The sequence below is a fragment of the Drosophila sechellia genome, chromosome 2R (genome assembly GCF_004382195.2).
Source record: "Drosophila sechellia strain sech25 chromosome 2R, ASM438219v1, whole genome shotgun sequence".
In the NCBI taxonomy this organism is placed as follows: domain Eukaryota; kingdom Metazoa; phylum Arthropoda; class Insecta; order Diptera; family Drosophilidae; genus Drosophila; species Drosophila sechellia.
In genome coordinates this window covers 2,234,278-2,246,172 of record NC_045950.1, presented here as the reverse complement: position 1 = coordinate 2,246,172, position 11,895 = coordinate 2,234,278, and the positions used below count along the sequence as shown (strand labels likewise).

General features: G+C 37.3%; 1 protein-coding gene across 4 annotated transcripts; it reads left to right on the top strand.

Annotated features, from left to right (window-relative positions):
* Positions 1–276: 276 nt before the first annotated feature.
* LOC6619130 (zinc transporter 2) lies at positions 277–9,769 on the top strand. 4 transcript variants are annotated; one of them, XM_032717097.1, is made up of 10 exons: positions 278–436; positions 5,522–6,038; positions 6,110–6,247; positions 6,362–6,524; positions 6,722–6,875; positions 7,833–8,099; positions 8,586–8,712; positions 8,944–9,113; positions 9,177–9,247; positions 9,303–9,769. In XM_032717097.1, exons 2-10 carry the CDS (start codon positions 5,745–5,747, stop codon positions 9,410–9,412), a joined length of 1,494 nt encoding a protein of 497 aa, XP_032572988.1. In that variant the 5' UTR covers positions 278–436; positions 5,522–5,744; the 3' UTR covers positions 9,413–9,769. The 4 variants fall into 4 exon arrangements, with proteins under 4 accessions (XP_032572989.1, XP_032572988.1, XP_032572987.1 ...); XM_032717096.1 differs by having other exon boundaries at positions 278–709; XM_002043334.2 differs by having other exon boundaries at positions 278–829.
* The last annotated feature ends 2,126 nt before the right edge of the window (positions 9,770–11,895 follow it).

The following is an 11,895-nucleotide window of genomic DNA, read 5'->3' as shown; positions in this document are numbered from 1 at the left end:
TAGTTCCTGAGATCTCAACGATCGGGAAACAGGCCCTCCACTACTTATGGCACATTTTTATCTGACTCCACTTAGCCGAGTAACGGGTATATGATATTTCTGATTGTCGAGGAACACGACTCTTCTCTCTTATTTTGATAAGCGAGCAACAGCCACAATTGGGATCCTTTGAGAACCACTCAAGTGTCGCCACTCAAGAGAAAAATGCCCCCACTATCACTGTCTCGCTCTGCCCACAAACCAGCTGAGAAGGCGACGCCGCCGTCACCGCTGTTAGTTGAACTTCACGCGTCGCCGGGAGTGCCGGGAAGTAAACAGTCGCTGACGATCGGAAATCTAAAACAATTACAGCGAGTAGGGCCGTGTACGATAAAAAGAGAACACCAGCTGATAGTGCACGACAGCGGAACATTGTAGCTTTGCAACTGAGTATTTTGTACATACATATGTACATTCATTTTGTTTACATAGTCCATGAAAAGAGCATATGGCTGAAAACTGGAAGATTTACGAAATACGATTCTATACGAAGACGCCGTAATTAGGATTAAACTTTTAATGTTCTGAAGAGCTTAAAATAAAAATGTTTTAAATATCCTAATTTAACGCAATCAACCCTAACTGAGCCCAGCGCCAGTTGTTCAGTGTGATACGTGAGAGTGACTACAACGAATGGGCGCTCCGTTCTGATCTCTCTTTCCAACGGAACGTACGTACATATGTATGTGCATAGCTATGTGCAGCATCAGCAGCTGAGTAGAAACACATGAGAGAAAGAGAGCCGCAGTCCAAATTATTACTCATTGCCAAAGTCAAACCTGCTGATAAGGTCAGTGCACGCTCAGCGCCGGCATTTTTCTTTACTTTGTTTTTGACTTTGCGGTTAAACTCTCTGGTTAGTGGAGGATCCAATTCTAATTGATAGTTTTCTCGCAAAACGCTACGTCCCATAGGTTCATATTTACAAACCAGAGAAAAACTGCGTAGCCTTTACTCAGCAAATCAATTTAAATATATGTATGCATGCCATTAGAGATAGATAGCGACAGGTAATATTGTACACCAATTTATTTATATGTATCCTAATGGGCTTAAATACGTACCCGTCACATTCTTCTACTATACACTTTTATTTCTCCAGAAATTTGTATAGAAATGTGCCAAAAAAGGTGCCCAAGAACGAACACCTAACCAAGAAAATGAAATACAAGCCCCAACTACTATTATTAATTCGAACAGCATGTGTTTTTTACGGTGTTCAACACAAATTACTACTACAAATAACGTATGCCAATGTATTTTGTCTAAAAGAGAATTTTATTCTCTTTACGATCATAAAAAATGTTATATTTTCAACAACAACAGAAATATCAGTAATTTATTCAAAATGTAGACCTAAGAGATAAGAAAAAATGACCACTATTAACTCGAACGCAAAGTATAACAGATTAATTAATATTATAATTGTGTAACGTCACCTCTGGGATGTATTACATATTAAACACGTTTTGGCATTGATTTTAACAAATTTTGGCAATGTTCCCGAGAAATTGAGTCCCCCCCTCATCTCTTGCAACATAATTTGAGGTCACAAATCGTCCTCTGTGGTTCATTCGAAATATTTTCTATGGGGCCTAGATCTGGATTATATATAAGGAAAACCTCTATTTTATTTCATTGTAGTCAATTTTCCTGCTGAATCCTTTCCCGAGCCCATTGCAAACTCGGTTTTTGTACGAAGCGTAAGCAAGGGTTTTTTCGGGGGCCTACGGTAGAGTAAAGGGTATACTAGATTCTTTGAAAAGTATGTAACTGGCAGAAGGAAGCGTTTGCGACCATATAAAGTTTGTATAATCTTGATCATGATCAATGGCCGAGTCGATCTGACCATGTCCGTCTGTCAGTCCGCAAGAAAGTCGAGATCTCAGGAACTATAGATGTTAGAGAGTTAAAATTATGCATAAAGTTTACAGAAACATAGACGCAGCGCAAGTTTTTTTGTGGAAATGTTTTGAATAAAACTTACATACAGAGCGATTGCATCACTGGTATCTACATATAAGTTTTCACCTTTTATAGTTTCCGATATCTCTCGATATTTCTTTTTCGGCCTCCAACTAGCCAGGTAAAGGGTATCTTATTGTCTATCAAAGATAATAATAAGCTCGTCTGGCGCTTTGATAGGCTACAATATGCGTTCGGTCAAAACCTACCGAGAAAAACCAACCCTGATAACCCATCAGCACACAAGGTAGTAATACTACTTTGGCTGATAAGCATACAAGAATATAAAAAAGAGGTTTAAATTGCCAGTATAGTTCCACCGACGTGCGATCCGTTACTGATAAATGCATATCTACGTTACTTAAGTTGTGGAGTGTAATAAATTTAATTGTATAGTCCTTAAATTCTAACAAGAGAGAATTATATAGTCGAGTTCCGACTATCCGATACCCTTTACTCAGCTACTGTCTTTGGACAGATCGACTCGGCTATTGATCCTTTTGAAGAATTTACACTTTACACTATATAAACTTTATATGGTCGGAAAAGCTTTCTTCTGCCTGTTACATACTTTTTCACGTGCCTAGTATACCCTTTTACTTTACGAGTAATGGTTATAATCCAAGACACTTGAATATTTCTAGTGTCTAGTTATTCTAGTGTCTTTGGTTATAATAACCAACATTTTGTTTAGCTATCATCATACGTACATTGTGTAGAATAATCAATTTACGTTATGAGAGTTCCCAACTTAACGTGAAAACGTTTCTTATGTGGAATAAACTACCACTGTGTTGTTCTAATAAAAAAACTTGATCTTATAGGTTTCCCTGTTGATCTTCTAAATTGGATTTCAAGCTATCTGAATGGCAGGACACAACAAGTTCTCTTTAAAAATTCGTTATCTTCTATTCTCCGAGTCACATCCGGTGTCCCACAAGGGAGCCATCTTGGTCCGCTTCTTTTTACCCTATTCATTAACGACCTCCCCTTAATAATAAAACATTCGCGTGTACTTATGTACGCAGACGATGTTAAATTATGCCTCCAGTACAAGGACACTTCTTGCCATTTGGACTTACAATCCGATCTAGACCGATTTCAAATATGGTGCCGTGATAACATATTAGACTTAAATGGCTCCAAGTGTAAAGTTATGACCTTTTGTCGTGCCAACCCAATACGCACGACTTACACTCTAAGTGGGTGCTCTCTGGACAGAATAACACGAGTTGATGATCTTGGTGTTCTTCTGGGCTAAAATTTTCTGACCATATTTAGTCTATTGTCAATAAGGCCAGGGGTGTGCTTGGATTTATAAAAAAGTGGTCTAAGGAATTTGATGATCCTTACATGACTAAAACCTTATTTATTTCGTTAGTCCGTCCGATTCTCGAGTACGGATCACCGGTTTGGAGTCCACAATACGCAGTCCACTCGGACCGCATGGAATCGGTCCAAAAAAACTTCTTACTTTTTGCCTTGCGGCGCCTAAATTGGGATGCAAACCATATATTACCTCCTTATTCCAGTAGACTACTTTTAATTAATTTACCATCCCTAGCTAACCGTAGAACTATGCTTGAAACAGTCTTTATTTGTAAGCTTATTCGTGGGGATGTTGAGAGTCCCGACTTGATTAGTCGGCTTAACTTCTCGGTTCCAAGTAGTCACTAGAAACTATATACCCCTTATCTTAAATCATTGTAGATCTAATTATGAGTTGCATGACCCTTACAGAGTTTTATGTTCTGACTATAATAGACTTTATCCTATTATTTGTAATCTTGACTCTCTGCCGCTATTAAAGCAATCGATTTTATCTTTTCTATTACATAATTAGATCTTTCTAACACTAATATTTAACATAGTTATTCCACATTATATTCTTTTCCTCGTTCCTATTATATTTTGTATATCGCGTCTATATCTTCTCGCGAATCGAGCCGTACGATACACGGCAGCGCCCCTCGGTCGGTTGGGCGGGAGGTGTGGCCGTGGGACCCGTGCGAAAAAAAAAAAAAAAAAAAAAAAAATTGTTGTAAAATCCACGTTTAGGCAATCCACGTTTTAACAGGAATTAAATTATGAGACCATATAATCATCTATGTCATTTCTAACACCATTATCTCAAACGTATCAAAACGCTTAGATTGAAGACCAACATTAAGCTTACATAAATATGAGGAAGTGGTCATGAAATCCCTCCAAGAAAATTATTTTTTAAATGCTGTTTTGTTATTTTCTTAGACATAAAGAACAACAAGAAAGAAGGCTATAGTCGAGTTCCCCGACTATCAGATACCCGTTACTCAGCTAGTGTGAATATCGATAGATATTGGGGAATAAAATGATTAAATTAATCAAAATTTCAAAAGTGTGGGCGTGACCGGCTTGGCGGCAACTGGTATAGATATACTCAGATAATCCCGAATGGTTTTTATTAATTTAGTAACTTCCACTTGCTCCAACCTTTTCACATCGTATTTATTAACATTTCTATCTTTCTTTCAGTAATAATGCATACAAAGAGACAGAAAAGCAATTCCATTGCATTGTATAATAGCTAATTTTCATAAAAAAAATACAATTGTTGGCCTCGGGAGTTTTGGGCGGCTTGCTCTTAGTTGCCATAAGGTTTTCGATTTCGTCTTCCAAATTTTTACTTGTCCTACAATAATCACTATTTGTGAATTTTATTTAAAGATATTTTTCGAGTTTCTTAGCTTACTTACTTAAAACAAATAGTAATTTGTCTTGGCTAAGCAATCAAATAGCTACCATTAACTTGTAGCCTTATTAAATGGTAGACATAAGTCTACATACGGTGCATCTTTTCTCAGTAACCTAACTAGTCTCATATACTTTAATGTAAATGTAGTAATAATGGTTTGAAATGTACTTTGAATACAATGAACATTATTTATTGATTTAACAGTGACTTACAATTTTATAACTAAGAAAATTTACTGACAAGGTAAACATGCGATTTTTCCTAGGAATTCTAAAACGTTATTATGAAACTATTCTTATAATATTCCTATAAGGGTTCAAGGAACTAGCATTGCACCATGTGCTTTTTGATATATATCCTGTTGGAAGGTCCAGTCCGTGACATATCATATTAGCCCATAGATGGCTTCCAATTATTTCTAATCTATATTCTATAATCTCTCTAATATGTCCATATATACAATAAAGATTCAATTTTCTACTCCCAAGGTGGGGGTAAGGGTCTTGGCAGCATGGAATCCTTCATTTGGGGGAAATGAAGTATTTGATATTTTTAAGGGCACTACTTTAGTACTCCTATTAACTGAGTAACGGATAAATGATAGTATTAGAGGAATTCACGCGGCAGAACTCTCTCTCTCTTGTTTTCAATTGGTTTGGCGTAATTCCGTACAAAATTTATTGAGTCGGATATCAGAACCATCGTTTAAATGAGAATGTGAAATGTAATAAAATGTAACATATTTTCATAAATTATAAAACACATATGTCTCATTACAAAAAGGATGTCCGAAATACGCTTTTCAACAGTCTGAACTAAGGAGAAGTGATCAATTTCCTACAAAACAACTGATCGATGTACTATGACAGATGACTTCAGAGTTCACATTAATTGCTCACTTTTCGTTAACCAAACATCAAATTCACAAGTCGACATAAGGAGATGCCGACACTACTGAAGTAACTGAAATAATAATAGCGTAGTTGACCATTTGACACCAAATACCATGCCAAAATATCAGAAGCTTGACAACACACTGCTGTCCAACGCTCACGATGACGACTCTGAAGGGGGTTTCCCGGCTTACTTTGATGATAACCATCAAAATCTGGGTCTCCAACAGGATCCAGATACTAGAGACGATCGATTACCAGACTACCAAGATAGGTATTACAGCGTTAACAACAATGGTGTTGATAGGGAAATGGTGACAATTGGATCAAATGTCGTCCGCGTTCCAGAGGAGCAAACCTGGGAAGTGCCACTGTTGGGCGATTGTGGGGACAGTGCGAGAAACCAGGTAAATGGAACAACCCAAGGACTTGCATGCACACACAAATATTTACGAACAAATTGTGCGGCCCATTGCAGAGCTCGGAAACGGAATTTGATATGCAGCGTGAGTGCTGCAATCATCAACCAGGGTTCAGGGCCAACCCGAAGAGCAAATCTGCCCAGGAGGCCAAGTATAAAATTATGCTCGCAGTTGCCCTGTGTTGCGTTTTTATGGTAAGAAGAAGCACCGTACCCGTCTACCTGTGAAGGTGTGAAAACGTATTGCTGATTTAATTATGACACATTTCATGCCCTGAACTCAACCCACAAATTTGACGGCGACCGCAGATCATCGAATTTCTTGGCGGCTATGTCGCCGGAAGTCTGGCCATAATGACGGATGCCGCCCATTTAGCATCTGATTGCATTAGTTTTGTCATCGGTCTAGTCGCCATATGGATAGGGGGTCGCCAGCCAGACGAGCGTATGTCCTTTGGGTACAAACGCTTTGGTAAGTAGACAATTGTGATTGACACCATTCTAATGAGAGTACCGCACGCACACCCATATAAATACAGGCGTTTGACCGCTCGTATGCCATATCTGTCTGTTAAAAGACAATGCCAACTGCTCACGTCATCAGATTTGGTCAAGCATTTGAGAGCATTATTCTGATTTTCTTTTTATTTCTGATGTATTTCTTTTTAGAGGTTATCGGAGCTCTGGCTTCTATCCTGGGGATCTGGTTCGTAACTACCCTGCTCGTGGTTGTGGCTATTCAGAGGATCTACTCCCAGGACTTTGAACTAAACGCCGATATGATGATGCTCATTTCAGGCATTGGCATAGTCATAAATATAGTGTAAGTCAAGACGTGAATCTTACATTAACATTTGTGTGAAAATTGTATGTATTATCTTTTTCTATAATACCATAAGCCGCATCAAGCGAAAGACAAAGTTAAGGCTAGAAGTGTAGATTTCTGCATAAGTCCAAAAAATATAATACATTTTAGACTTTTTTTGTTGCAGCGGTTACATTTTAATGCCGTCTGAGAGTTGGTAGGTGTTTGGGACTCAGTCGTTTTCTCAGTTGCTTATTTCTATTACCTTTGCTCTTCGTTTCTTCTTAGTCGGTTTTTTCTAATTTAAATAGGCAAATAATTTGAATTTAATTAAGTTCATATGATCAATGTGATCTTCAGATCACACAGTAATGAAAAGGACCAGGAGTCCTGGCCCAGGACAATCAAAAAAGTTGTCAATTTTCCGATAATAGCAAATAGGTTTTGCGATATTCAATTTTCGAATATAACAGTTTTTACACCCGTTACCAGTAGAGCAAAGGGTATATCCGTTCTCAAGCATGTCAGGATACAATATAAAAATTATGGGTCAGGATCAGAAACCGAGTAAAATTGGACTCGTATTGATGTCCGTCAGTCCGTCCGTATGAACGTTGAGATCTTGGGAACTAGGCTAGAATTTTCAGATTAAGCAAACTGGGCAAGTTGGTTCCATGACATTTAACTCCCAAGTCTGTCATGCCTTACTTTTCAAAAATGTACACACTCAAATTCAATTTCTTCTGATATGCAAGGAAAATTATTTGGGTCTCGCCCACTCTAACGCCCACAAACCGTACAAAGGTGCCACCTCACAATTTTTAGAAATGCGTGTTTTTTTTTATTTTACTATTATTTTTGCACATTTCTACCGAAATGTGTCAAAAAAATTTGGAAATTACCAATTACTACTCTAGCGTTCCTTCTTCCTTTTTATTGGGTTTAAAAATTAAAAATGTTTTTTTTTTTACACAGAATGATGTTTGTTTTGCATGGATCCTGGTTCGTGAACGGGAATGGTCATGGCCACAGTCACAGCCATGGTCATAGTCACAGCCATAGTCATAGTCACGGAAACGGACATGAGCCAAATAATAGTCCTTCACAAACACGTTCCAATTCCAACTTTCTTACGGCGATTGGAAGTCAAAGCGCAGATGAGGAGGATTCACTAAGGAAAGAAATTAATTCGAACGAGCATAAGATTGTTATTACAAATGGGAAAAAACAAATTCTGACTGGGTAAGTGAAAATATATACAAAGCCACAAAACAAAATAAAGAAATATGTATTGATAGAATTGTATATTGAACGCCTACGGTGAACACCATACAATTCTTAATCCACTAATATTAGGCAAAAACAACTCGGCACATCCTAGTCCCGACCCAAAAAGGAATATTACCTATTCTTCACCAGCGCAGTCTATCTGTCCACATGGACGTCAGGATCTCGCCAGCTAAAAAGTCTGAAAAGATTTTCTGGCTGTCTACCGCTTTCAATCGCACCTCTTACGTTCCAAAATTATTAACTTAGTCAACTATTGAATTGAGAAACGAACCAAATCACTCCATCGCGACTATCTGATAGACGTCAAGTGTAACTTTTCCGGTTGCGGATGTCGTATCTTTTTGACAGTATTTAACATATCATTTAATCTGAAATGACATTAAGATGAATGACAGCTCATAATTTATATTGGGTTCTGACTGACTTTTCTTCCTGCAGGTCTTCAGACATGCAGCTGGCTCACGAGGAGAAAAACCTCAACCTGCGTGCTGCGATGATTCATGTGATTGGAGACCTAGTGCAGAGCATTGGCGTTTTCTTGGCTGCCGTCCTAATAAAAGTTTATGTAAGTTTGTGCTAAGCATGAATTAGTACATTTATAAGTTGTACAATACGCACCAGGAGAGAGTGAAAAGATAACTATTTAAACATAAGAACATTTTAAATCAGATTTGGTGATGCATATAATACTTTGAAAAAATCAAGAGAGCTCTATAACCGAGGACTAAAGCGGAAATGGAATGCTTTAGCATGCACTTTACTTCTGTTATGTATTTTAATATTATTGATATTTCAGCCAGGTGCCAAGTATGCTGATCCGCTGTGTACTCTCATATTCTCAATTATTGTAATAATGACTACCTTGCGTCTGTTCCGGGAGTCTATGGGCATCATCATGAATGCAGTTCCACAAAACCTTAATATGCGCACTCTGCACTTGGAGCTGGGCAGCATCGAAGGTGTCAGGTCAGTTGACAAATCCAGTCCGCCAGAGGTAACCTCATCTTAAAAATGTGTTTCTATTGGCAGATCTGTGCACCACCTAAACGTGTGGCAGCAAACCTCTCAGCAAAGGGTGCTGATGGTGCATCTCGTTACAGGTGTGTTTCCAAAATGTACAGAGCTGCAGTTTAATTACTATCCAATGCGTTTCAGACTCCCGAGCTGACAGCAACGAGGTACTGCAGGCTGCCACGGCGCTCGTATCCGGCCCAAAATATAACATCAAGCATTCAACCATTCAATTGGAACCTACAACGGAGTAGTCGGTATCAACGAAATTATTCTGAAAAATTGTTTTAAATTCTGAGCCACAAAGGAGAGAATTGCAGCTAGCCGTTTGTTAAGCCATGTTATTTTACTTTGTATGGGGCCCTACAACACTTTCTGTTAAACATCCAGTGACATTACCCCAAAGAAAATATTATATTCTAATTTTATAATTAATTTATTAAATTTAACCAAAACGTAGCAAATACACTTTAAAAAAATGGCTCCACATTCGAATTCCTACAGCAGGTAACAGTCAAAAATCGTCATTGACGATTACCCATTGGTAGGGCCATTTGATCCATAAGTATTAATCATAAGAGAAATAAAAGTTTTAAAGTTGTTAACCGGAATGTATTATAATCACTTATGGACGGCAGTCCACATATGCATCATGAATAAAGTAAATTCCTCTTTGACGGTCTGAACACTCTGAAAGGAGTGGTACACCAATTAAAAGCAACCGCCATAGTAGCCACAATTTAAAAAAAAGGTACATTGTTACAGTGATGAAAGTTTAAAAGTAAAGTATTACCGATATACAGATTTCAGATATATGCAATCCGAGATTTTGTGAAACTTTATTTCAAATACCAAAAATGAGTTTTTTCGGCATGCCAAAGGTTCTATAGAAATTATATATATTTAAAAGAACTTCGTTGTTCCGAAACTTGATTTTCTATTATGTTCAAAAATGTTCCAACTGTAGCCGATGAATATCAAATTAAAACCGTAAATATATATTGTCAAAAAGCACATTATGATCAAAAACAACGAAGGTACATTTTAATTCAATTTTTGTTTCAAATTATTCCCTCAGCAGATATAAGATATAGTGGTATAGCGCGTTCCGGCTAATATGAAAAAAACTTTAAAAATTCGGAAATGACTTTCAATTTGTTTCAGACTCTTTCTGAAGTCAATATAATCTATGCAAGGGTAAAGATACGGTACTAGGTAACCAGACAAGACCTCAATTTTTTCGAAATTTGAATGGCAAATAAGTTCTTTTTTAATTAGCAAAGCTTGGTTTTGCTAACCAATTAATGGGAATGCGAAAATTCATAGTTTTTCTGGGATATGGATAGATATTAAGGATTAAAATGAGAAAAAATTAAAAAAATGTTCCAAAGTGTGGGCGTGACAGGTTCGGCGGGTTTAGGGCGTTAAGGTGGGCATGCATAAAGGTAGTTCGATAGAAAAGTCTGGGCGTGCTAGTTTTGTGCGGTTTGTAGGCGTTAGAGTGGGCGTGGCAACATGGATCAACGAACTTACGCTGTCTTTGTCTGTAGAATCTGTATGCTGAATCTCAACCTTCTAGCTTTTGTAGTTCCTGAGATCTCGACTTTCATACAGACAGACGGACATGGTCAGATCGACTCGACTATTGATCCTGATGAAGAATATACGCTTTCTGCTACCTGTTACATACTTTTCAAAAATCTAGTATACCCTTTTACTCTACGAGTAACGGTTATAAAAATGTTTCAACGCCTACTGTGGATTCGATAACTAATAATCCATTCATATTCCACTACAGCATATTCGACTACATCATTCTCTCTTGTAGATGTTTGGAATTATGTCTTACGTCTACTAAATATTATAAACCTGTCATTACAGGGAACTAATTTTAAATATACATATATGTATATTCGTCGATATCATATCAACTATTCATGGATTTATATAAATAAAAGACAATATATTTGTTGAGCTAACAAGCGTTTTTAAGCTATTTATAAAGAAGAGAAACGCCGATTTTATATAGGTAGCGATTTCCTAATGTGTGTTTTATTTTTTTAGAGCGAAATTTGGCACCGATGCGCGCTTGCATGGATTACAAACGCGAATGTGTTGAGTAACTTAATTGCACTGCGAACAGCAAAGAGAGAGAGAGAGGCGTGGGAGAGACAAACTTAGATGGCAACGAAAGATTATCGCGCAGCTGAAGTGTCGTAGTGTTTGGGTGTGTATCCAAAGTTGGCAACAAATAAATTAATGAATTTAAGATCTGTTGGTGGCTGCGAGACCCCACAACAGTAATGATAATATAATATAATAGTAATTATTTGCCTTTAATAGTAATTTAATTTGCATTTAATACTATTTCAATAACATATAGCAACATATAACATAAAGCGCGTTTTCAGAAATTGTAAGCACGGAATTCTAGCTGGTAAGCTTTCTACAGCTTGAGCTGTATAATCAAAAAAAAAAAGTGGCAGGACTCTAAAACGAATGAACTTTTTATATTTAATTGTAGTGTAGATTCTTTCCTAGTTCCCATGATTCAAAAACGTCGATCATACGCTTCCCTTTGTCCTTTTTCAAATATAATATATAGTTTAAACAGAGCCTTGAAATACATTTTGATCAGGATACAGACTTTCAGTTTTACGGCACTAGTTCGCTGAACATCCTTGCGCACAGACTACCGACCACAATGATATTCACCGTTTGAACGGTTTTTAATATA

What these genes read in the sequence shown, in the direction of transcription:
- LOC6619130 (XM_032717097.1), top strand. Translation starts at nt 5,745, where the DNA reads ATGCCAAAATATCAGAAGCTTGACAACACACTGCTGTCCAACGCTCAC. An exon ending in CCGTCCTAATAAAAGTTTAT is followed by an intron (nt 8,713 to 8,943) that starts GTAAGTTTGTGC and finishes TTGATATTTCAG; the next exon opens with CCAGGTGCCAAGTATGCTGA. An exon ending in GGCAGCATCGAAGGTGTCAG is followed by an intron (nt 9,114 to 9,176) that starts GTCAGTTGACAA and finishes TTCTATTGGCAG; the next exon opens with ATCTGTGCACCACCTAAACG.